The sequence below is a fragment of the Salvelinus fontinalis genome, chromosome 7, assembly GCF_029448725.1.
Source record: "Salvelinus fontinalis isolate EN_2023a chromosome 7, ASM2944872v1, whole genome shotgun sequence".
Taxonomy (NCBI): Eukaryota; Metazoa; Chordata; class Actinopteri; order Salmoniformes; family Salmonidae; genus Salvelinus; species Salvelinus fontinalis.
This window is the reverse complement of record NC_074671.1, coordinates 57,922,758-57,949,882: the sequence shown is the minus strand read 5'-3', so window position 1 is coordinate 57,949,882 and position 27,125 is coordinate 57,922,758. Positions and strand designations below refer to the sequence as shown.

General features: G+C 42.8%; 1 protein-coding gene across 6 annotated transcripts in view; it reads right to left on the bottom strand.

The window, feature by feature from the left end:
• Positions 1 to 27,125, bottom strand: part of LOC129859847 (carcinoembryonic antigen-related cell adhesion molecule 5-like) — a 79,855-nt gene that overhangs the window by 19,986 nt on the left and 32,744 nt on the right. For 2 of the 6 annotated variants that reach the window (XM_055930020.1, XM_055930019.1), the window contains exons 2-4: positions 21,497 to 21,784; positions 20,771 to 21,037; positions 19,955 to 20,221 (exon numbers count right to left, since the gene is read on the bottom strand). In XM_055930020.1, the coding sequence (XP_055785995.1) occupies positions 19,955 to 20,221; positions 20,771 to 21,037; positions 21,497 to 21,784 (822 nt within the window). Of the gene's footprint in view, positions 1 to 1,947; positions 6,364 to 6,503; positions 6,588 to 6,804; positions 6,889 to 11,849; positions 11,895 to 12,130; positions 12,164 to 16,928; positions 16,956 to 19,377; positions 19,447 to 19,954; positions 20,222 to 20,770; positions 21,038 to 21,496; positions 21,785 to 27,125 lie in introns of those variants that run through there. The other 4 variants (XM_055930021.1, XM_055930022.1, XM_055930023.1 and 1 more) reach the window with 4 other exon arrangements.

Sequence of the window (27,125 nt, the reverse complement as noted above, 5' to 3'; positions counted from 1 at the left end):
AGAACTTTTGGCCACGACTGTATATGTCTTGTCAAAGTTGTTTTCTGTTGAACTTCACAGAATAAACTCCACTGTCTGTATTCTTCAATCCACTGATTCTCAGCGCTCCAGTAGTCTGGTTCAGGGTTGTACGCTCTTTGAAGGCACCATAGATGTCCAGAACACCAAAACCCTTTCCCACTCTGCCACCTTGTTCTTCCCATGCTTCCATAGGATGCTTGTGATGGAGTCAGGCACTGTGGACTTGTCCGGCGCCAACACGAGCTCACCTCCCAGGTGGTGAAGGTAGGAAACAACATCTCCACCCTGCTGATCCTCAACACTGGGGCCCCACAAGGTTGCGTTCTCAGCCTTCTCCTGTACTCCCTGTTCACCCATGACTGCGTGGCCATGCACGCCTCCAACTCAATCATCAAGTTTGCAGACGACACTACAGTGGTAGACCTGATTCCCAACAACGACGTGACGGCCTACAGGGAGGAGATGGGGGCCCTTGGAGTGTGGTGTCAGGAAAATAACCTAGCACTCAACATCAACAAAACAAAGGAGATGATCGTGGAATTCAGGGAACAGCAGAGGGAGCACCCCCACCCATCCACATCGACGGGACAGTAGTGGAGAAGGTGGGAAGTTTTAAGTTCCTCGGCGTACACATCACAGACAAACTGAAATGGTCCACCCACACAGACAGAGTGGCGAAGAAGGTGCAACAGCACCTCTTCAACCTCAGCAGGCTGAAGAAATTTGGCTTGTCACCTAAAACACTCACAAACTTTTACAGATGCACAATTGAGACCATCCTGTCGCGCTGCATCACCATCTGGTATGGCAACTGCACCGCCTCAACCGTAAGGCTCTCCAGAGGGTAGTGCGATCTGCACAACACATCACCAGGGGCAAACTACCTGTCCTCCAGGACACCTACAGCACCCGATGTCACAGGAAGGCCAAAAAGATAATCAAGGACAACAACCACCCGAGCTACTGCCTGTTCACCCCGCTATCATCCAGAAGGCGTGGTCAGTACAGGTGCATCAAAGCTGGGACAGAGAGACTGAAAAACAGCTTCTATCTCAAGGCCATCAATCAGACTGTTAAACAGCCATCACTAACATAGAGGCTGCTGCCAACATACAGACTCAAATCTCTGGCCAATTTAATAAATTGACTTAATAAAAGTATCATTAGTCACTTTAAATAACATCACTTGAATAATGTTTACATATCCTACATTACATTATATACTGTATTCTATACCATCTAGCCTATGCCGCACGGCCATCGCTCATCCATATATTTACATGTACATATTCTTATTCATCTTTACATTTGTGTGTATAAGGTAGTTGTTGTGAATTTGTTCGATTACTTGTTAGATATTACTGTATTGTCGGAACTAGAAGCACAAGCATTTCGCTACACTCGCATTAACATCTGCAAACCATGTGTATGTGACCAATAAAATTTTATTAGATTTCATGATAAAGATAACCTGAAAAGCAGACATTTCATACATGTATCAGAGTATCAATGTATCCAGGGTAATACATTATGGTTAGGGTATAAATATGTAGTCCTAACCCTATTGGCATTGAAAGAGACATTATTATCAACCTTTACTTTTTATGTCTAGCATTCTGCTTGCTGGGTGTATCTGGTCTATGTAGGCTGTCCACTATTATACCAATATAGATCCTATTAAACTACTAGGGGGGCTATGTCATAATCCCTCAAAGTTCCAGAATTGGGCAAAAATGGCAAACATCTTGGTCAGGGAGAAATCCAAAACCAGTCTAATTGGATTGAATGGCAGTAGAGGCATAGATGATGCACTTCCTGATTTTACTGATGCCGGAAAATAAAAGTAAGGCATGTGATGTATCAGAAATTGTGTAATGAAATTATAGTCAACCTAAAATATTGTGATAAAATTATAGATAAAGCGTATAAGAAGAGGATTAACTTTAATGTCCCAAGGGAGAAATGGTCTTAGACACACAGTACTGCTGTATACAAAATAGACACTGTACATTACACACTCAACATAATACATACATTACACATTAGCCTTATGATACACTTCTCATACAGCCACAGGGAGGGATGTTGTCTCACACCCATATGGGTTTTATACAAATTGTATGTACTGTATACATAGCCATTTAGATTTACTGAATAAAAATAAAAATATAAACGTAACATGTAAAGTGTTGGCCCCATGTTTCATGAGCTGAAACTAAAGATCCCAGAAATGTTCCATATGCAAAAAAGCTTATTTCTCTAAAGATTTCTGCACAAATTTGTTTACATCCCTGCTAGTGAACATTTCTCCTTTGCCAGGATACAGTGCATTTGGAAAGTATTCAGACCTCTTGACTTTTTCAACATTTTGTTACATTAGTCTTATTCTAAAATTGATTCAATAGTTTTCCCCCTCATCAATCTACACACAATACCCCATTGTCTGCGGTCAAACGACCACCCCTCATCACTGTCAAACGCTCCCTAAAACACTTCAGCGAGCAGGCCTTTCTAATCAACCTGGCCCGGGTATCCTGGAAGGATATTGACCTCATTCCGTCAGTAGAGGATGCCTGGTTATTCTTTAAAATTGCTTTCCTCACCATCTTAAATAAGCATGCCCCATTCAAAAAATGTAGAACCAGGAACAGATATAGCCCTCCAGACCTGACTGCCCTTGACCAGCACAAAAACATCCTATGGCGTTCTGCATTAGCATCGAATAGCCCCGGTGATATGCAACTTTTCAGGGAAGTTAGGAACCAATATACACAGGCAGATAGGAAAGCTAAGGCTAGCTTTTTCAAGCAGAAATTTGCATCCTGTAGCACAAACTCAAAAAAGTTCTGGGACACTGTAAAGTCCATGGAGAATAAGAGCACCTCCTCCCAGCTGCCCACTGCTCTGAGGCTAGGAAACACTGTCACCACCGACAAATCCGCGATAAGTGAGAACTTCAATAAGCATTTTTCTACGGCTGGCCATGATTTCCGCGTGGCTGCCCCTATCCCGGTCAACAGCCCTGCACACCCCACAGCAACTTGCCCGAGCCTCCCCCATTTCTCCTTCACCCACATGCAGATAGCTGATGTTCTGAAAGAGCTGCAAAATCTGGACCCCTACAAATCAGCCGGGCTAGACAATCTGGACACTCTCTTTCTAAAATGATCCGCCGAAATGGTTGCAACCCCTATTACTAGCCTGTTCAACCTCTCTTTCATATCGTCTGAGATCCCCAAAGATTGGAAAGCTGCGGCGGTCATCCCCCTCTTCAAAGGGGGAGACACTCTAGACCCAAACTGCTACAGACCTATATCCAACCTACCCTGCCTTTCTAAGGTCTTCGAAAGCCAAGTTAACAAACAGATCACCGACCATTTCGAATCCCACCGTACCTTCTCCGCTATGCAATCTGGTTTCCGAGCTGGTCATGGGTGCACCTCAGCCACGCTCAAGGTCCTAAACGATATCATAACCGCCATCGATAAGAGACAATACTGTGCCGACTCTCTTCTCTTTATACATCAATGATGTCGCTCTTGCTGCTGGTGATTCTCTGATCCACCTCTACGCAGACGACACCATTCTGTATACTTCTGGCCCTTCTTTGGACACTGTGTTAACTAACCTCCGGGACGAGCTTCAATGCCATACAACTCTCCTTCTGTGGCTTCCAACTGCTCTTAAATGCGAGTAAAACTAAATGCATGCTCTTCAACCGATCCCTGCCCACACCTGCCCGCCCGTCCAGCATCACTACTCTGGACGATTCTGACTTAGAATATGTGGACAACTACAAATACCTAGGTGTCTGGTTAGACTGTAAACTCTCCTTCCAGACTCACATTAAGCATCCCCAATCCAAAATTAAATCTAGAATTCGCTTCCTAGTTTGCAAAAAACGCATCATTCACTCATGCTGCCAAACATTCCCTCGTAAAACTGACTATATAAACCGATCCTTGACTTCGGCGATGTCATTTACAAAATAGCCTCCAACACTCTACTCAGCAAATTGGATGCAGTCTATCACAAACTGCAAAAATCTCTGAAGCCTCATTTCTCCCTCACTAGCTTTAAGCACCAGCGGTCAGAGCAGCTCACAGATCACTGCACCTGTACATAGCCCATCTGTAAATAGCCCATCCAACTACCTCATCTCCATAATGTTATTTATTTTTGCTTCTTTGCACCCCAGTATCTCTACTTGCACACTCATCTTCTGCACATCTATCACTCCAGTGTTTAATTGCTATATTGTAATTATTTCACCACTATGGCCTATTTATTGCCTAACCTCCCTTATCCTACCTCATTTGCACACACTGTATATAGTGGGGAGAACAAGTATTTGATACACTGCCGATTTTGCAGGTTTTCCTACTTACAAAGCATGTAGAGGTCTGTAATTTTTTATCATAGGTACACTTCAACTGTGAGAGACAGAATCTAAAACAAAAATCCAGAAAATCACATTGTATTATTTTTAAGTAATTCATTTGCATGTTATTGCATGACATAAGTATTTGATACATCAGAAAAGCAGAACTTAATATTTGGTACAGAAACCTTTGTTTGCAATTACAGAGATCATACGTTTCCTGTAGTTCTTAACCAGGTTTGCACACACTGCAGCAGGGATTTTGGCCCACTCCTTCATACAGACCTTATCCAGATCCTTCAGGTTTCAGGGCTGTCGCTAGGCAATACGGACTTTCAGCTCCCTCCAAAGATTTTCTATTGGGTTCAGGTCTGGAGACTGGCTAGGCCACTCCAGGACCTTGAGATGCTTCTTACGGAGCCACTCCTTAGTTGCCCTGGCTGTGTGTTTCGGGTCGTTGTCATGCTGGAAGACCCAGCCACGACCCATCTTCAATGCTCTTACTGAGGGAAGGAGGTTGTTGGCCAAGATCTCGCGATACATGGCCCTATCCATCCTCCCCTCAATACGGTGCAGTCGTCCTGTCCCCTTTGCAGAAAACCATCCCCAAAGAATGATGTTTCCACCTCCATGCTTCACGGTTGGGATGGTGTTCTTGGGGTTGTACTCATCCTTCTTCTTCCTCCAAACACGGCGAGTGGAGTTTAGACCAAAAAGCTCTATTTTTGTCTCATCAGACCACATGACCTTCTCCCATTCCTCCTCTGGATGATCCAGATGGTCATTGGCAAACTTCAGACGGGCCTGGACATGCGCTGGCTTGAGCAGGGGGACCTTGCGTGCGCTGCAGGATTTTAATCCATGACGGCATAGTGTGTTACTCATGGTTTTCTTTGAGACTGTGGTCCCAGCTCTCTTCAGGTCATTGACCAAGTCCTGCCGTGTAGTTCTGGGCTGATCCCTCACCTTCCTCATGATCATTGATGCCCCACGAGGTGAGATCTTGCATGGAGCCCCAGACCGAGGGTGATTGACCGTCATCTTGAACTTCTTCCATTTTCTAATAATTGCGCCAACAGTTGTTGCCTTCTCAACAAGCTGCTTGCCTATTGTCCTGTAGCCCACCCCAGCCTTGTGCAGGTCTACAATTTTATCCCTGATGTCCTTACACAGCTCTCTGGTCTTGGCCATTGTGGAGAGGTTGGAGTCTGTTTGATTGAGTGTGTGGACAGGTGTCTTTTATACAGGTAACGAGTTCAAACAGGTGCAGTTAATACAGGTAATGAGTGGAGAACAGGAGGGCTTCTTAAAGAAAAACAAACAGGTCTGTGAGAGCCGGAATTCTTACTGGTTTGTAGGTGATCAAATACTTATGTCATGCAATAAAATGCAAATTAATTACTTAAAAATAATACAATGTGATTTTCTGGATTTTTGTTTTAGATTCCGTCTCTCACAGTTGAAGTGTACCTATGATAAAAAATTACAGACCTCTACATGCTTTGTAAGTAGGAAACACTGCAAAATCGGCAGTGTATCAAATACTTGTTTTTCTATTTTTTCTATTTTTCTATTGTATTTTTGACTCTATGTTTGTTTATTCCATGTGTAACTCTGTGTTGTTGTTTGTGTCGCACTGCTTTGCTTTATCTTGGCCAGGTCACAGTTGTAAATGAGAACTTTTTCTCATCTAGCCTACCTGGTTAAATAAAGGTGAAATATATATATATATATATATTTTTTTAAATAGTCAAAAAGTCATAGTCAAAAAGAGATTCAGTTCCTTTAAATCCATGATTCTCAATAATTATTAAATTCAGATCTTTCCCAAAAAAGGTAAATCCACAAAAAACGCAACCTCAGAGGGGCAACCATGTCATCCAGTGCTGGTAGCCCAGATGAGACGGTGGGTTCTCTTGTCTTCATGATCCTCTGTGTACCTCTGGTCCACAGATCCCTGGCTAGAGAGATGTCAGTTAGGAATAAATCATTAGGAACAAGAGTTGTTAACAGTCTACTTATAGTGAGTTGACCAGAAGTATTGCACAATAAAGGGAAATGAAGTGAAAACAGTCTACATTGTTATCACACTCCAACTTACCGTCCTACAATGCTGAATTCTCTTCTGCTGCCCCCTTTCCATTGTCGTACTTCACCGTGTCTTCGTTCAGCAGCACGGACCCCTCTGCAAGAAAACACAACAGGAGAACTCAACTAGAGAAATGGAACAGAATTAATGTGATTCAAGAATGCTGTAATAACAATGGCACTGATTCCTTTTCTGTTATCATGACAGTTTAAGATGATGCCAGTCTTTCCCATCTATTTGAGACTGAGGTCTGAACATTTATCCTGACGCATACAGAGGGACTTGAGGTGAACTATCCCTTTCTCATACACACCTCCATTTGCCTCTCCTTTTTCAGCTGCGTTAAGGTCGCCCCCTGGTGCAGCGCTGCCATTCGTTTTAGTCTTATCATCGCCCCCTGAGGAAACGCACAGAGAAGGTAAAACAAGTACGACAGCCTCTCTACTGAACCACCAGTGTTTCCCAGACAGTGTTTTCTTAGACAGGACAAGCCCTCCCACCACAATATGTTTTTTAAACCCGACTTGTTCTAACAATCCTCAACATATTTGATGGTAGAATTCCAGTGTAACGCCACTTTCACCTGAATCTGTAACCAGGTTTCCATCCTACCTTTTTATGCGTACCGTGTACATTTACACCATCAACATTGTTTACAGCAAACAGAGTAGAAGAGGTTCCTTGAATATACAATGTATTTGCCTTTTAAAAATATATACGGTTGAGAAAAAAATATTCTCGTTTATATCTAGAATTCTGCTTGCTGGGTGTATCTGGTCTATGTAGTCTGACCACTTTGACTAGTGTCCCCTTCACCACCACTGGAGCAGAAAGGTATCTAGACAACACTACAGATTAAAGTCTTTGGGTACACCCTGCCTCGGAGGCTGTCCACTATTATATCAATATAGATCCTATTAAACCACTAGAGGGGCTATGTCACAATCCCTCAAAGTTCCAGAATGGGGCAAAAATGGCAAACATCTTATTCAGGGAGAAATCCAAAACCAGTCTAATTGGATTGAATGGCAGTAGAGGCATAGATGATGCACTTCCTGATTTTACTGATGCCGGAAAATAAAAGTAAGGCATGTGATGTATCAGAAATTGTGTAATGAAATTATAGTCAACCTAAAATATTGTGATATAATTATAGATAAAGCGTATAGGAAGAGGAGGAACTTTAATGTCCCACGGGGAAAATGGTCTTAGACACACAGTACTGCTGTTTACAAAATACACACTGTACATTACACACTCAACATAAAACATACATTACACATTAGCCTTATCATACACTTCTCATACAGCCACAGGGAGGGATGTTGTCTCACCCATATGGGTTTTATACAAATTGTATGTATAAATAGCCTTTAAGATTTACTGAATAAAAATATAAACACAACATGTAAATTGTTGGTCCCATGTTTCATGAGCTGAAATAAAAGATCCCAGAAATGTTCCATATGCAAAAAGAAAAATGCACAAATTTGTTTACATCCCTTTCTAGTGAACATTTCTCCTTTGCCAGGATGCAGTTCATTTGGAAAGTATTCAGACCCCTTGACTTTCTCAGCATTTTGTTACATTAGTCTTATTCTAAAATGGATTCAATAGTTTTCCCCCTCATCAATCTACACACAATACCCCATAATGACAAAGCAAAAACAGGTGTTATTTTTTTCCTCAAAATGTACTAATAAATCAAAAATGTTAATATAACATTTACTTGAGTATTCACACCCTTTACTCAGTACTTTGTTGAAGCACATTTGGCTGCGATTACAGCCTCGTGTTCTCTTGGGTATGACGCTACAAGCTTGGCACACTTGTATTTGGGGAGTTTCTCCCATTCCTCTCTGCAGATCCTCTCAAGCTCGGTCAGGTTGTATGGGGAGCATCGCTGCACAGCTATTTTCAGGACTCTCCAGAGATGTTCAATCGGGTTCAAGCCCGGGCTCTGACTGGGCCACTCAAGGACATTCAGAGACTTGTCCCGAAGCCACTCCTGCGTTGTCTTGGCTGTGTGCTTAGGGTCGCTGTCCTGTTGGAAGGTGAACGTCCGCCCCATTCTGAGCGCTCTGGAGCAGATTTTCATCAAGGATCTCTCTGTACTTTGCTCCGTTCATCTTTCCCTCAATCCTGACTAGTCTCCCAGTCCCTGCCGCTGAAAAACATCCCCACAGCACGATGCTGCCACCACGCTTCACCGTAGGGATGGTGCCAGGTTTCCTCCAGACATGAAGCTTGGCATTCAGGCCAAAGAGTTCAATCTTGGTTTCATCAGACCAGGGTCCTTCAGGTGCCTTTTGCAAAACTTCAAGCGGGCTGTCATGTGCCTTTTACTGAGGAGTGGCTTCTGTCTGGCCACTCTACCATAAAGGCCTGATTGGTGGAGTGCTGCAGAGATGGTTGTCCAGCTGGAAGGTTCTCCCATCTCCACAGAGGAACTCTGGGAGAATCCGGTTCTTGGTCACCTCCCTGACCAAGGCCCTTCTCCCCCGATTGTCCAGTTTGGCCAGGCGTCCAGCTCTAGGAAGAGTCTTGCTGGATCCAATTTTTTTCAAATAAGAACGATGGAGGCCACTGTGTTCTTGGGGACCTTCAATGCTGCAGAAATGTTTTGGTACCCTTCCCCAGATCTGTGCCTCGACACAATCCTGTCTCGGGGCTCTACGGGCAATTCCTTTGACCTCATGGCTTGGCTTTGGTTCTAACATGCACTGTAAACTGTGGGACCTTATATATACACAGGTGTGTGCCTTTCCAAATCATGTCCAATAAATGTAATTTTCCACAGGTGGACTCCAATCAAGTTATAGAAACATTTTAAGGATGATCAATGAAAACGGGATGCACCTGACCTCAATTTCGAGTCTCATAACAAAGTTTCTGAATACTTATGTAAATAAAGGTATTTTTGTTTTATATTTTTTATACATTTTCCAAAAAATCTATAAACCTGTTCTCGTTTTGTCATTATGGGGTATTGTGTGTAGATTGATGAGAAAAAATGAATTTAAACCATTTTAGAATAAGGCTGTAATGTAAGAATAAGTGGAAAAGGTCAAAGGGTCTGAATACTTTACAAATACACTGTAATCTATCCACCTGAAAGGTGTGGCATATCAAGAAGTTGATTAAACAGCATGATCATTACACAAGTGTACCTTGTGCTGGGGACAATAAAAGGCCACTCTGGCCTCCCGGGTGGCGCAGTGGTCTAGGGCACTGCATCGCAGTGCTAGCTGCGCCACCAGAGTCTCTGGGTTCGCGCCCAGGCTCTGTCGCAGCCGGCCGCGACCGGGAGGTCCGTGGGGCGACGCACAATTGGCCTAGCGTCGTCCGGGTTAGGGAGGGTTTGGCCGGTAGGGATATCCTTGTCTCATCGCGCTCCAGCGACTCCTGTGGTAGGCCGGGCGCAGTGCGCGCTAACCAAGGGGGCCAGGTGCACGGTGTTTCCTCCGACACATTGGTGCGGCTGGCTTCCGGGTTGGAGGTGCGCTGTGTTAAGAAGCAGTGCGGCTTGGTTGGGTTGTGCTTCGGAGGACGCATGGCTTTCGACCTTCGTCTCTCCCGAGCCCGTACGGGAGTTGTAGCGATGAGACAAGGTAGTAATTACTAGCGATTGGATACCACGAAAATTGGGGAGAAAAGGGGAGAAAATACATTTTAAAAAATATATATATTAAAAAAAAGGCCACTCTAAATTGTGCAGCTTTGAGGTGCAAATGGCATGCTGACTGCAGGAATGTCCAACTGAGCTGTTGCCAGAGAATTGAATGTTAATTTCTCTGCCATAAGTCGCCTGCAATGTCGTTTTAGAGAATTTGGCAGTATGTCCAACCGGCTTCATTACCGCAGACTGTGTAACCACGCCAGCCCATGACTTCCACATCTGGCTTCTTCACATGCGGGATCGTCTGAGACCAGCCACACAGACCGCTGATTAACCTCACTAGGGTAGTGGGCACTATTTTCACCTCCGGATGGAAAGCGTGCCCAAAGTAAACTGCCTGTTACTCAGGCCCAGAAGCTAGGATATACATATAATAGTATTTGGATAGAAAACACTCTAAAGTTTCCAAAACTGTTAAAATAATGTCTGTGAGTATAACATAACTGATATGGCAGGCAAAACCTGAGAAAAATCCATCCAGGAAGTGTTTGTAGTTTTATATTGAATGCCTATACAGTATCCCATGACTTAGGACTCAAATTGCACTTCCTATGGCTTCCACTAGATGTCAACAGTCTTTAGAAATTGTTTCAGGCTTCTATTCTGAAAAACGAGGGAGTAAGACCACTCTGAGTGAGTGGACCCTGGAAAGTCCCCAGATCTGTTTTCTGCGTGCGACCGAGAGTGCACCTTTCTTGTTTTTCTTTTATATTGACGAAGCTATTGTCCAGTTGAAATATGATTGATTATTATGACTGAAAACAACCTGAGGATTGATTATAAACATCGTTTGACATGTTTCTACGAACTTTACTGACACTATTTGGATTTTTCGTCTGCCTGTTGTGACTGCCTTTGAGCCATTGGATTACTGAACAAAACGCGCCAACAAAACGGAGGTTTTTGGATATAAAGAGGGACTTTATCGAACAAAACAAACATTTATTGTTTAACTGGGAGTCTTGTGAGTGCAACCATATGAAGATCATCAAAGGTAAGTGATTAATTTTATTGCTATTGCTGACTTTCGTGACTAATCTACTTGGCTGGTAACTGTATGTAATGTTTTGTGTGCTGGGCGCTGTCCTCAGATAATCGCATGGTATGCTTTCGCCGTAAAGCCTTTTTGAAATCTGACACAGCGGCTCGATTAACAAGAAGTTAAGCTTTAATTTTATGTATAACATATATTTTCAAGAATGTTAAATATTTTAATTGAGTATTTTTGAATTTTGCGCTCTGCAATTTCACTGGATGTTGGCCAGGTGGGACGCTACCGTCCCACGTACCCTAGAAAGGTTAAACTTGATTTCTGTCTGTAATAAAGCCTTTTTGTGTAGAAAAATTCATTCTGATTGGCTGGGCCTGGCTCCCCAGTAGGTGGGCCTATGCCCTCCCATGCCCACCCATGGCTGCGCCCCTACCCAGTCATGTGAATTGCATAGATAAGGGCCTACTGAATTTTATTCAATTGAATGATTTCCTTATATGAACTGAAACTCAGTAAAATCGTTGAAATTGTTGCATGTTGCATTTATATATTTTTTCAGTATATTTAGCTTTTAAGAATCAGTATGTTACAGGAATCAACTCATCCGTGACAAATATGTCTTGAGTGTATTGTAACCGCCAGAGCACTCTGTTACCGGGTAAACTGTCCACTTAAGTTTCATACACACCTTCTTTCCCCTGCCCCTTTTCAGTTTTATCTGCATTGCCTTTCCCTGTTTTGGACACACAAACACACACACACACACACACACACACACACACACACGTGTGAGTAAAGGTCCCTAATTGAGTTAAACCAGATTTCTGGTGATGCCATTAGTGGAACCGTAACCTCTGCAGAATCACATAGAAGGTAATCATCATCCACAGCCTCTCTCCTACGGGATCAAATGCTACTTAAAGAAGTTACTTCTGCTTTATACAGTCTTAAATTAACTGGATTACTTGCCTTGTTCTGGCTGGACTACATCACTGCCTTTAGCTGAGGAGGAGAAGACAAGAGAAAAGTTTAGTTTAGCATTCTGATACACAGACCATATACTTATTTGTTGTGTCCACTTCTGGATGACAATGAAAAGGATGCTAAGTGGTAGAATTCCAGTCGAATGACACTGTCTTACCATCAAGTGTCATTGACTTAAACAGCGACTTGATATTTAAAGTAATTAACAGAATTAAAATAAAACGGCAATCAATGTATGTTCTCGTAATATTCTGAGATATGCAGATGAGCATCTATGCTACTTCTGCTTCATGATGTCTTAAATTAGCTGGATGACTTGTCTGTGGTTTGGTTGTTTCCATCCCTGGCTTTAACTGAAACAACCAAACCGGTACAGGTAGGCATAGTGTAGCTCCATAGTGCTGAATGGACAGCTCCTCAGTACAGTTAGGCATAGTGGAGCTCCATGGTGCTGAATGGACAGCTCCTCAGTACAGTTAGGCATAGTGGAGCTCCATGGTGCTGAATGGACAGCTCCTCGGTACAGGTAGGCATAGTGGAGCTCCATGGTGCTGAATGGACAGCTCCTCAGTACAGTTAGGCATAGTGGAGCTCCATGGTGCTGAATGGACAGCTCCTCGGTACAGGTAGGTATACTGTAGTGGAGCTCCGTGGTGTGGTGCTGAATGGACAGCTCCTCTGTCTAGTAGACAGCTATATAATTCTACATATTTAATGATGAGTGTGTGTGACATTTGTTGTGGGGTTCTTTTGTTTTTAATTTGTACACTTGGTTTGTAAACCATCTATCAACGATGGTTTTACAGTGGTGAGGTGTTGGACTGATCTTGTTGATCGTGTATATACCCGCTACAAACGGACTAAATGATGAAAACGCTGCTAGCAGCGGAATCCAATACAGCAAAGAGTTTCTACTACAACGCAACTCAAACACGATGGATATCCCAATGGCCCATCTAATCTCTGATTTTCTGCGAGAGGATTACAAACCCAAATGCGAATGTGGAAAACTCGGGGAATCAGACACCACCTCCCTTACCCACCACCTTGCTGATCAATGCCCAGTAACTGAGGGGGAAAGCGGATGAGCTGTCAACGACTGCGCTTTCAACACGAATACCGGGAGGCCTGTTTGTTGGCGTTTACTGAGACTTGGCTGGATGACAGAGTCCCGCCCAGGGAAGTGGAGCCGGCCGGCATCACACTGGTCAGAGCAGACCGTGATCTGACCGTCACAGTGAAACATCACGGCGGGTCGTCTGCCTGCTTGTCAAGGACCAGTGGTGTAAATCAATACTGGTAAGAGAGAGACTCCGTACCCCCGACATTGAACTGCTTCTGTGTCACTGTGACCCTACTATCTGCCCTGTGGGTTCCCCCAATTGTTTGTTACCGTTGTATACATTCAACCAAAAGCTAATATAACAAAAGCATCAGAGATGATTCATAATCTGTCACAGCAACTGGAATCCATCTCCCCCGACGCACCCACATTTATTTCAGGGGATTTTAACAACTGTATTTTGCATAATGTCCTGGTCACATACCATCAGTATGTGAAATGTCACACTAGAAAAAAATAAAGACTTGATTTGTGCTCTGGGACAATAAATGCTTTCTCTGCCACCACCAGACCTCCCCTGGGGACATCAGACCACAATAATGTCTACCTCCGTCCAACATACTGAGGGAGAAACCTACAGTTAAAACTGTCCACATCTGGAACGACAATAGTATCACTCATCTCCAAGGGTGTTTTGACTGTACTATGTGGGAGGTACGAGGACAGCAGCTCTGATCTTGATGAACTCACAGGTGTTGTTTCAGACTATGAACTTCTGTGTTGAGTCAGTTGTACCTACTAACACCTGTAAAATCTTCCCTAACAATAAGCCTTGGGTATCAAGATATCTAAAATCACTACTTAATGAGAATTAAGTTTATGCGGAGGGTAATAGACAGGCTTTAAGAGATGTACAACATGAGACCAAAAGACAGATACTGGTGGACAAGGAGGCATACAAGCAAAGGGTGGAGAGAACCCTCTCCTCAGATAACTCAAGGTTGGCCTGGCAAGGGATTAAATCCATGGCGAGTGCCCTCCATATAGGCAGGGGGAAAACAATGCTGAGCTTAGGAGACATGAGGGCCAGAACATGGCCAATGAACTGGATGTTTTCTTCTCAAGATTTGAATCTGACGACTTTGTTATCAGAGGTAAAACAAATGGAAGAATCATTACAAATGTTTGAGAGGGTTGTTGTTAAACAGGCTGATGTTGTGAAGTTGTTCCTGGATGTAACTCACACTAAAGACCAGGCAAAATAACTGGACATGTGTTAAAGCACTGGGCTGAACAATTGGCTGGTGTTTTTACAGGCATTTTCCAATCCTTGGTCCACCAGCAACACATCTAATCCCTCTGTGCTGAACAACTACCTCCATGTTGTCTTGACATCCTTAGTAATGAAATGCTTTGAGAAAATTGTGAAGTCATTCTCCGCGCCACCAAGAAGCTCCTCAACCCATTTCAGTTATCCTATCAGCCCAGCAGAGGAGTTGACAATGCCATTCTTAATCTCCTCAACTATAGACATCTAGAAGGTGCCAAATCCCCTGTCAGGGTTTTGTTTGTTGACTTTTCTTCTGTTTTCTACACAATCCAGCCTTACATTCTGTCACAGACACTCATTAGGGACTTCTCCTTAGATGGGGGGCTGGTTTTGTGGCTGTTGGACTTCCTGAGCCAGAGGTCACAGCGGGTCAAAGTAGGTCCCCACGTGTGGGACATGCGCACCACCAACACAGGCTCTCCTCAGGGATGTGTTTTGTCACCCCTCCTGTAATCTTATACACTAATAGTTGTACTAGTTCCCATCCTGACAGACACCTCGATAAGTTCTCTGATGACACTGCCTTGATCAGCCTGTTGCACGATAACGAGGAACAACATGGCCCGGTCCTTTGTAGAGTGGTGTGACGAATTACACTTGGTCCTCAATACCATGGACTTCAGGAAGCATACAACACCTACCTCTGCAACATCTATCACCGGTCAGAACATTGAGATTGTAGAGGAAAACAATATCTGGGTGTCCTCTTGGACAATAAGCTTCAGTGGAGTAAATGTACAGAGACCTGATCTACAAAAAGAGTCAACAGAGACTGTACTTTCTCAAAATCTGGGATCTTTTAATGTAGACTTTACTATACTGACTCTGTTTTACAAATCTTTCACTCTGAGTATTTTAACTTTTTGTATTGTTTGTTGGTTTGGCAATGCCACTGTCAGCCAGATAAATATGCTGAGAAGGATTATCACCACAACAAGCAAGGTACTTGGAGTCACACAGACAGGCCTGAATGAGATTTTTAAGGTCAGGGCCCTCCGCAAGGCAGCAAATTATTTTAGACCCAAGCCAACCCCTGTAGCCGCACTTTGAACTAGCCCCCTCTGGGTGCAGGTATAGGGCACCCCTCGGCAGGAAAAACACAACTAGACAATCATTTGTGCCAGGTGTGATATCCCTCCTAAATAGCTTGGGCTAATGTTCCTATCGACCCAGTAAGGCCAGCAGGCTAGTCTCTTTTTATTGGTATGGAACTTATGAAAGTTGTATTGTCAATTTGTTTTGTATTTAAAACGCCACTTGAAACATGTACATGACACTGCAACAACATGTCCCCATGGGGACAGTAATGTCAGTAAAGTAGGTATTGCAGGAATTTGTTCCAACTAGGCACCACACCAGACCAACTGAGCTAATTGATCAGTTCAGTGATTGCCTCAATTCAACACACCTGGTCTTCTAGGTGGTTAAATCAAAAACATGAAGTGTCTGCAGCCCTCCAGGACCAGGGTTGTCTACCCCTGCAGTAGATGAATACTGTAAGCTCTTAAAGACACAAAACCTGCAAAGGTCTTGAGACGTTCTGAAACAATCCACATCTCTAAACTGGTAACAGTCATATCAAACAAAACAAAATGGAAACAGTTCTCAGAACTGAAAGCGTCCTGAATGACAACCACGAAGCAAATCAAATGGAGCAGAAGATTGTGAAATAATTGGCTTTTCAACAGTACAAACTAGCAAGGGGAGACAGTGACAATCTTAATCCACAGTGTTATCTCTATTGGTGACATTTTGACATGAAAAATGCACAGATGTAAAGATAAACCAAAACCCAGCAGGTTATTTCAAATACTCATCACAAGTACATCATTTAGGCACCACACCAATCTCATTACAGCAGGGTAGCCTAGTGGTTAGAGCGTTGGGCTAGTAACCGAAAGGTTGCAAGTTCGAATCCCCAAGTTACAAATCTGTCATTCTGCGCCTGAACAAGGCAGTTAACCCACTGTAGGCTGTCATTGAAAATAAGAATTTGTTCTTAACTGACTTGCCTAGTTAAATAAAGGTAAAATAAATTTAAAGCAGATTCCAACTGCATAATACACATTTTATATTTGCCAGCCCACACACTAACTTTAAACTCACATTAGTAATCACCTTCTCATACTGTATGTAGACGTCACTAAAACATGTTCTTCAAATAAATGCCACCAATAATAATATGAGAAACACATTTCTGGCAACATCTCCACATATCTGCATTGTCAAAATGGCCCCATAGAAGTACCATGTAAAAGGTGTGTTAGTGTTACTACCTGTGTTAGTGGGATTGTTATGGTTTTGTTTTCACTGGAATCCGAATGTTGTACCATTTTCGGAACCAGTGAGTATGAAGAATTGAGACAGGAAGAGACAGAGAATTATCCTACCTTTCTTTTTCTTCCACAACAACATTCCTGAGGAGTAAAAAAATAAATATTTTATTTTCCAAGTTGATCCATCTTATATGTTAGCTATAACAGAGTGAGAAATAACCCCTCTTAAAGTACAAGTCTGTGTATTAACCATTTGGTCAAATATTGAGTATGACTTCACCCACATTTACATGTTTAAGCTGCAATAAGAAGACATTTCTGAGAGCACCAATAAACAACCTGCATACAGTACCTGCACAAGGCCGACTTCAAATCAATGTGAAAGTAACCAGTGAATTAAACAGATGACGACGAATGCAAACTATGCTCGATAAATCCTACACATGCATTGAAATAAAAGCCATACATCAAAGGACTTACTAAGGCTTACAATCAACAAGACAAAAAAAAACAAAGAATTACGAAAATCACTAAATATACACATGCTTTTTTAAAGGAACCTAAGGCTGTGTCAGTGATTCAGCACCGCCTCAGGACAGCGCCTCAGGACAGGTAGGCATAGAGGAGCTCCGTGGCGTGGTGCTGAATGGACAGCGCCTCTGTCTAGTAGACAGCTATATCAGGATTTAGTTTGTGGGCAGTTAGACATTCTTTGGGCATGGTTAGGTAGCCTACAATGCGTATATGAAAATCATAACTGACACGCAGAACTTTAGAAATGGTAGTTATAACTGTAAATAGGCTCTCCAGATGAAAAAGGTTGCCGACCCCCTAGACTATAGTCACCTTTGTCAAACGGCACATACAGTGTAGATCTATAATGACTTCCCACCAACGGTCTTTGTAGAAATTGGGAAGAGCACAAGACAATGTTGGTGGGAAGTCATTAGTGTCTTCAACGACACAGTAGGAGAGAACACGAACAGACTAAAAACCATAAGTAGCCTAGCTTTATAAAACAAACAGGACATGTATTTTGGGGAAGTTGTTTCAGTTGTGTTTAGTTTTATAACAAAACATGAAACCAAAATGGCACTAGCCTACTGGGCCGAATGAATGAAAATACCAATTAGCCTACAGCTATCACAACCTATATTTTAATAGCAAAGAAATTGCTTTTGGTTTCCAATGGTCACCAAAAAGGAGGACTCCCCCACCTCCCAATTCCCAGGCTATCAGATTACAAAAAGGTTAACAAGGCCGAGTTCAAATGCTGACATCAAATTCAACGTAATTGGCGACCAGCCTAAACTGCTGACCGGCAAAACAAACTGTCACTCTCTGTTCTCTGCTTTCTAAAAGTGAAAGAAGAGGCACCATGCTGGCAGCTCCAAGCCATGCCAATGATTTTAGTCTAGTTTTTTAGTCTACTTTAAATGATTGTTCTTGAGTGACTGCCAGACCCTGCTATACCCAATGGACGCCCCCAGGGTTAGGAGTAACTGATTACATGTAACCTACCCAACCCTGGAAACTCCCTACTTCTTATGGTGAAGCCACACACACACACACACACACACACACACACACACACACACACACACACACACACACACACACACACACACACACACACACACACACACACACACACACACACACACACACACACACACACACACACACACACACACACACACACACACACACAGCCAAAATGAACCATCCTTTTATGGACCTGCAGATAGGCCTTATGCACAGTCACATATTATAGTGGATGGTCGATATGGTATTAAAAATGTAGCATACTGGTGCGACTAGGGGAGAATAACAATGGCATACTCCTTGCATCCTCTCTCCTACTTCTCAAAACCCATTGGTTGAGAAAGCCAGAGGTCCCTCCCCTCTGACGTTCTCCTCCAATGGGTTTTGAGAAGGAAGCGAGGAGAGAGGATGCAAGGAGTAAACAATTCAGATTCTACCCATGGCTTATTATTAGCAGTTCTCTAACATTATGTTTTATTGACTTCTGTTGTGATGTACTTTAGTCCCGCCCTGTTCACAACCCTCGTCCATGCTACCAACTGTCCCCCACACACTTTGCTTCTCTTCCATTGGAAATGAATGGCTTTCCGTGGTTTCATCACCCATATCGTCTTCAGAGAGGCACTGTGAGCCTTTTCTTTAAAGTCATGTTTGTAGTTTGTTTGTAACAACAGTTGTATAGTATGTTGACTGTGGCTATGTCTTCATATGTTTAGGTTAACACAAAGTAATTACCATCCTTTTTGCTGATTAATTCAGATTAGACTAATCCATACTGTGCACTGTCCAAATTGGTGCCTCCCTGTGACACATTATGAAGACTGTGCCCTACAGCAGGTGGTGCATCTAACCCCTTGTCTTGACTGTAACAGTAGCCTGAACAGTACTGTAAATACAGGTAGAACAGGTATCCCCTTCAGGGGGTATAGCTCACTGTTGTTGCTGCTGTTATGTCAATCTGTGCTTCAGAACTATGTACATGTACAGTGCTCTGTTACTATAGATGTGCTGTTCTTACCTGTTATGACAGCAAATGCTACAATGAGACAGACAACCAGAGCAACAACAGCACCGATACTGGAAGGCTCTGAAATGAAAACACATTTTGTATTGATACTTTGACAGGAGTTGATCAGGAATTCAACATAGTGCAGCATTCAAAAAGTCCTACAACACTAGCAGTGTGTCACGACTTCCGCCGAAGTTGGTCCCTCTCCTTGTTTGGGCGGCGTTCGACGGTCGACGTCACCGGCTTTCTAGTCGCCACCGATCCATGTTTCATTTCCGTTTGGTTTTGTCTTCATTATACACACCTGATTTCTATTCCATTAATTATGTACCTTATTTAACCATCTGGCTTCCCTCTCTGTTTTGTGCGTTATTGTTTGTCATGTGGGTTCTTGTTGTTCGTGCTTTTGTTGATTGTATGTGTTCCTTGTTGGAATCTTACCTTTGATTGAGTAAATCTTGGATTATTACTCAGAACTGTGTCCTGCGCCTGACTCTGCATTTATTCAATTTTACCAACGGCCTCACACAGTGTTACTAACATATCAATACATAAGACTGTAACACACTTATGAGTGTCCACTCACCTGGACCAAACACCTCTCCAACTGGCTCACTGATTTCCTCACTAACAGCATTCTTCAGCTTGCAGATGTACTTGTAGCCATTGTTTGATTTGCCAGTGTTGCTCTTAGAGACATTCCTCTGTTTGTCTACAACCTCCCACGCTCTCTCTCCCACTTTCCAGCTGTAGGTGACTGGTTCAGCATCAGTGGTGTCACCCTCACAGGTCAGAGTGCAGGAGGTTTTGTCTGGGTTACAGGAAGAAGTGATTGTGGGTTTGGGGACTGCCTCTGTAAATAGAGGAAAGAAACAGGAATCATTTGGGAAAATGCTTGTGAGGCACTACAATACATAACCTGCTGTTTCTACATAACCTGCTGTTTCTACATAACCTGCTGTTTCTACATAACCTGCTGTTTCTACATGACCTGCTGTTTCTACATGACCTGCTGTTTCTACATAACCTGCTGTTTCTACATGACCTGCTGTTTCTACATGACCTGCTGTTTCTACATGACCTGCTGTTTCTACATGACCTGCTGTTTCTACATAACCTGCTGTTTCTACATGACCACACACTAGCAGTGTTACTGACATATCAATACATAAGATTGTAACACACTTATGAGGCGGCAGGGTAGCACGGCGGTTAGAGTGTTGGACTAGGAACTGAAAGGTTGCAAGGTCGAATCCCTGAGCTGACAAGGTAAAAATCTGTCGTTCTGCCCCTGAACAAGGCAGTTAACCCACTGTTCCTAGGCTGTCATTGAAAATAAGAATTTGTTCTTAACTGACTTGCCTAGTTAAATAAAGGATGAAATATATGAGTGTCCACTCACCTGGACCAAACACCTCTCCAACTGGCTCACTGACTTCCTCACTAACAGCATTCTTCAGCTTGCAGATGTACTTGTAGCCATTGGCTGATTTGCCAGTGTTGCTCTTAGAGACATTCCTCTGTTTGTATAAGACCTCCCATGCTCTCTCTCCCACTTTCCAGCTGTAGGTGACTGGTTCAGCATCAGTGGTGTCACCCTCACAGGTCAGAGTGCAGGAGGTTTGGTTGGCGTTACAGGAAGAAGTGATTGTGGGTTTGGGGACTGCCTCTGTAAATAGAGGAAAGAAACAGGAATCATTTGGGAAAATGTTTGTGAGGCACTACAATACATAACCTGCTGTTTCTACATGACCTGCTGTTTCTACATGACCTGCTGTTTCTACATGACCTGCTGTTTCTACATAACCTGCTGTTTCTACATGACCTGCTGTTTCTACATAACCTGCTGTTTCTACATAACCTGCTGTTTCTACATAACCTGCTGTTTCTACATGACCTGCTGTTTCTACATAACCTGCTGTTTCTACATAACCTGCTGTTTCTACATAACCTGCTGTTTCTACATAACCTGCTGTTTCTACATAACCTGCTGTTTCTACATAACCTGCTGTTTCTACATAACCTGCTGTTTCTACATAACCTGCTGTTTCTACATGACCACACACACACACACACACACACACACACACACACACACACACACACACACACGCACAGAAACACTTACTGATAACAGACAGTGTATATGTCTTGTCAAGCAGTTTGCTGTTGAACTCCACAGAATAAACTCCACTGTCTGTTTTCATCAATCCACTGATTCTCAGCTCTCCAGTATTCTGGTTCAGGGTTGTACGCTCTTTGAAGGCAGCATAGATGTCCAGACTACCAAAATCCTTGTCCCACTCTGCCACCTTGTTCTTCCCATGCTTCCATAGGATGCTTGTGATGAAGTCAGGCACTGTGGATTTCTCCGGTGTCAACACCAGCTCACCTCCCACTTTATGATAAAGATCCTCTGGAGAAGCAGACATTTCATACATGTATCAGAGTATCAATGTATCCAGGGTAACATTATGGTTAGGGTATAAATATGTAGTCCTAACCCTATTGGCATTGAACTGACATTATTATCAACCTTTACTGTTTATGTCTAGAATTCTGCTTGCTGGGTATATCTGGTCTATGTAGTCTGGCCACGTTGACTAGTATGTCCCCCTCACCACCACCACTGGGGTGGAAATGTATCTAGACTACACTACAGAATAAAGACTTTGTCTACACCCTGTTCACTATCATATCACTAGCTAGGTTTCCATCCAGTCTGCGACAGATGTTCATGATATTATTCTAAAATCTGCATAAAACAATAATCACATTTTCCCACCAGAGATATGTTTCCATCAGACTGACTTTTTGCTGATAAAAGTCTTTGAGTGATGAGGTAGTGTACATAGCCCTCCATACCTCTCTGATTCAGAGGGGTTTGGTTAAATACGGAAGACACATTTCAGTTGAATACATTCAGTTGTACAACTGACTAGGTATCCCCCTTCCCTTTCACTTTACATTAAAATAACTGTTGCAGATAAATTCCCATGTACTAAATGAAAAATATAAATTTAAATGGGTTCCATCACATTTTCAACTCTACTGATGGTTTGTCACAAATTGCTACGTTATATAGACTGTTGTGTTATATCGACTATTGTGTGTTATATAGACTGTTGTGCGGTATAAAGACTGTTGCGGTATAAAGACTGTTGCGGTATAAAGACTGCTGTCTGTTGTGTTATATAGACTGCTGTGTTATATAGACTGTTGTGTTATATAGACTGTTGTGTTATATAGACTGTTGTGTTATATAGACTGCTGTGGGTTATATTTTTAATATTATTTCACCTTTATTTAACCAGGTAGGCCAGTTGAAAACAAGTTCTCATTTACAACTGCGACCTGGCCAAGATAAAGCAAAGCAGTGCGAAAAAAATCTACAACACAGAGTTACACATGGAATAAACAAACGTACAGTCAATAACACAATAGAAAAATCTGTATACAGTGTGTGCAAATAAAGCATGGAGGTAAGGCAATAAATAGGCCAATAGTGGCGAAGTAATTACAATTTATCAATTTACACTGGAGTGATAGATGTGCAGATGAGGATGTGCAAGTAGAAATACTGGTGTGCAAAAGAGCAGAAAAATAAAAACAAATATGGGGATGAGATAGGTAGTTTATTGGATGGGCTATTTACAGATGGGCTGTGTACAGCTGCAGCGATCGGTAAGCTGCTCTGACAGCTGACGCTTAAAGTTAGTGAGGGAGACATAAGTCTCCAACTTCATTGATTTTTGCAATTCGTTCCAGTCATAGGCAGCAGAGAACTGGAAGGAAAGGCGGCCAAAGTAGGTGTTGGCTTTGGGGATGACCAGTGAAATATACAGTGGGGAGAACAAGTATTTGATAGACTGCCGATTTTGCAGGTTTTCCTACTTACAAAGCATGTAGATGTCTGTAATTTTTATCATAGGTACACTTCAACTGTGAGAGACGGAATCTAAAACAAAAATCCAGAAAAATCACATTGTATGATTTTTAAGTAATTCATTTGCATTTTATTGCATGACATAATTATTTGATACTGCAGTGTGAAAAGCAGAACTTAATATTTGGTACAGAAACCTTTGTTTGCAATTACAGAGATCATACGTTTCCTGTAGTTCTTAACCAGGTTTGCACACACTGCAGCAGGGATGTTGGCCCACTCCTCCATACAGACCTTCTCCAGATCCTTCAGGTTTCGGGGATGTCGCTGGGCAATACGGACTTTCAGCTCCCTCCAAAGATTTTCTATTGGGAACTGGTCTGGAGACTGGCTAGGCCACTCCAGGACCTTGAGATGCCTCTTACGGAGCCCCTCCTTAGTTGCCCTGGCTGTGTGTTTCGGGTCGTTGTCATGCTGGAAGACCCAGCCATGACCCATCTTCAATGCTCTTACTGAGGGAAGGAGGTTGTTGGCAAAGATCTCGCGATACATGGCCCCATCCATCCTCCCCTCAATACGGTGCAGTCGTCCTGTCCCCTTTGCAGAAAAGCATCCCCAAAGAATGATGTTTCCACCTCCATGCTTCACAGTTGGGATGGTGTTCTTGGGGTTGTACTCATCCTTCTTCTTCCTCCAAACACAGCGAGTGGAGTTTAGACCAAAAACTAAATTTCTCTCTCATCAGACCACATGACCTTCTCCCATTCCTCCTCTGGATCATCCAGATGGTCATTGGCAAACTTCAGACGGGCCTGGACATGCGTTGGCTTGAGCAGGGGGACCTTGCGTGCACTGCAGGATTTTAATCCATGACGGCGTAGTGTGTTACTAATGGTTTTCTTTGAGACTGTGGTCCCAGCTCTCTTCAGGTCATTGACCAGGTCCTGCCGTGTAGTTCTGGGCTGATCCCTCACCTTCCTCATGATCATTGATGCCCCACGAGGTGAGATCTTGCATGGAGCCCCAGACCGAGGGTGATTGACCGTCATCTTGAACTTCTTCCATTTTCTAATAATTGAGCCAACAGTTGTTGCCTTCTCACCAAGCTGCTTGCCTATTGTCCTGTAGCCCATCCCAGCCTTGTGCAGGTCTACAATTTTATCCCCGATGTCCTTACACAGCTCTCTGGTCTTGGCCATTGTGGAGAGGTTGGAGTCTGTTTGATTGAGTGTGTGGACAGGTGTCTTTTATACAGGTAACGAGTTCCACCAGGTGCAGTTAATACAGGTAATGAGTGGAGAACAGGAGGGCTTCTTAAAGAAAAACGAACAGGTCTGTGAGAGACGGAATTCTTACTGGTTGGTAGGTGATCAAATACTTATGTCATGCAATAAAATGCTAATTAATTACTTAAAAATCATACAATGTGATTTTCTGGATTTTTGTTTTAGATTCCGTCTCTCACAGTTGAAGTGTACCTATGATAAAAAATTACAGACATCTACATGCTTTGTAAGTAAGAAAACCTGCAAAATCGGCAGTGTATCAAATACTTGTTCTCCCCACTGTACGTGCTGAAGCACGTGCTACGGGTGGGTGCTGCTATGGTGAGCAGTGAGCTGAGATAAGGCAGAGCTTTACCTAGCAAAGACCTATAGATGACCTGGAGCCAGTGGGTTTGGCAACGAATATGTAGCGAGGACCAGCCAACGAGAGCATACAGGTCGCAGTGGTGGGTAATATATGGGGCTTTGGTGACAAAACGGATTGCACTGTGATAGACTGCATCCAATTTGCTGAGTAGAGTGTTGGAGGCTATTTTGTAAATTACATCGCCAAAGTCAAGGATAAGTAGGATAGTCAGTTTTATGAGGGTATGTTTGGCAGCATGAGTGAAGGAGGCTTTGTTGCGAAATAGGAAGCAAATTCTAGATTTAACTTTGGATTGGAGATGCTTAATGTGAGTCTGGAAGGAGAGTTTACAGTCTTTTTATTTATTTATTTTACCTTAATTTAACTAGGCAAGTCAGTTAAGAACAAATTCTTATTTTCAATGATGGCCTAGGAACAGTGGGTTAACTGCCTTGTTCAGGGGCAGAACGACAGCCAGACACCTAGGTATTTATAGTTGTCCACATATTCTAAGTCAGAACCGTCAAAGTAGTGATGCTAGTCGGGCGGGCAGGTGCGAGCAGCGATCGGTTGAAGAGCATGCATTTCATTTTACTTGCATTTAAGAGCAGTTGGAGGCCACGGAAGGAGTGTTGTATGGATTTGAAGCTCGTTTGGAGGTTTGTTAACCGTGTCCAAAGAAGGGCCAGATGTATACAGAATGGTGTCGTCTGCGTAGAGGTGGATCAAAGAATAACCCGCAGCAAGAGTAACATCATTGATATATTCAGAGAAAAGAGTTGCTGCGGGGGGTGCAGAGCTGTTGACCAAGGTTGGGGTAGCCAGGTGGAAAGCATGGCCAGCCGTAGAGAAATGCTTATTAAAATTCTCGATTATCGTGGATTTATCAGTGGTGACAGTGTTTCCTAGTTTCAGTGCAGTGGGCAGCTGGGAGGAGGTACTCTTATTCTCCATGGACTTTACATTGTCCCAGAACCTTGTGGAATTAGTGCTGCAGGATGCAAATTTCTGTTATAGACTGCTGTGCTTTATAGACTGCTATGTTATATAGACTATTGTGCATTATATAGACTGCTGCGTTATATAGACTGCTGCGTTATATAGACTGTTGTGCGTTATATAGACTGTTGTGCGTTATATAGACTGTTGTGCGTTATATAGACTGCTGAATTATATAGGCTGTTATCTGTTGTGTTATATAGAGTAGACTGCTGCGTTATATAGACTGTTGTGTTATATAGACTGTTGCGTTATATAGACTGTATTATAGACTGTTGTGTTACATAGTAAATGTTCCCAATCTGGTCTTGACACATGTGCTCTAGCCAACAGCTACAGTGGGGCTAAACTATCTACATTATGACATTATTATGGATAAGAGCGATTATTATTTTTATTAGTCAAACGGCAGCAAAGCATCGATCGTCATGTCACCAGAATAAGAATGTCAATATTTATTGGAAAGGAGAATCAAACTCATAGCCTTGCACTTTCACCACCCTGTGAAGATCATCATCATTTATTTCATCTGTAGCCTAATAAACTGCATACAGTACCTTCCAGAGTCATAGTGGGAGGAACACACAACATATTATCACGTGACTCCAAGTTTACTTCGATATGATGGTTATTATATCAATATTTGTGCATAAAGGAGGGAAGGTGTTATGGGGGCCTGCCCTCCCTACCATACCTCCTTGCCTTCTCCTCTAAATAAAATATTTAAATATTGATCATTTATTTGACCGAGACGCACGCCGACAGAAAGAATCATCAATCTCAGACAAAGCGTCAGAGCGAGGGAAACAGCGCACCTCTGTTTCTGTGTGTGTAGATCATGTATCTGATGCTGTCTGGACAAAAGGAGTAAGGCATGTCATACTTTTTCTGGACAGACAGTATCAGATACATGGGCTACATATAGTAAGACAAAGAGGCGCTGTTTCGCTCGCTAGTTTCAGCAGAGAGGAAGAGGCTGAGCAAGAGGGTTCACTCTCAACAAAATCTGTCCTGAATAAGCCCGCAGTCTCCCGACAATTCTTGCACATTCATTGTTATATTGTGTGAATTGTTTGCCCTTTTGACTTTTGATCTTGATCAATACCCCATTTAAAGTGAAAGGAAAGGGGGTACCTAGTCAGTTGTACAACTGAATTTATTCTACTGAAATGTATCTTCTGCATTTAACCCAACCCAGATTGACAAAACTCATAATGGTTATGAAATAAACCAAAACTTG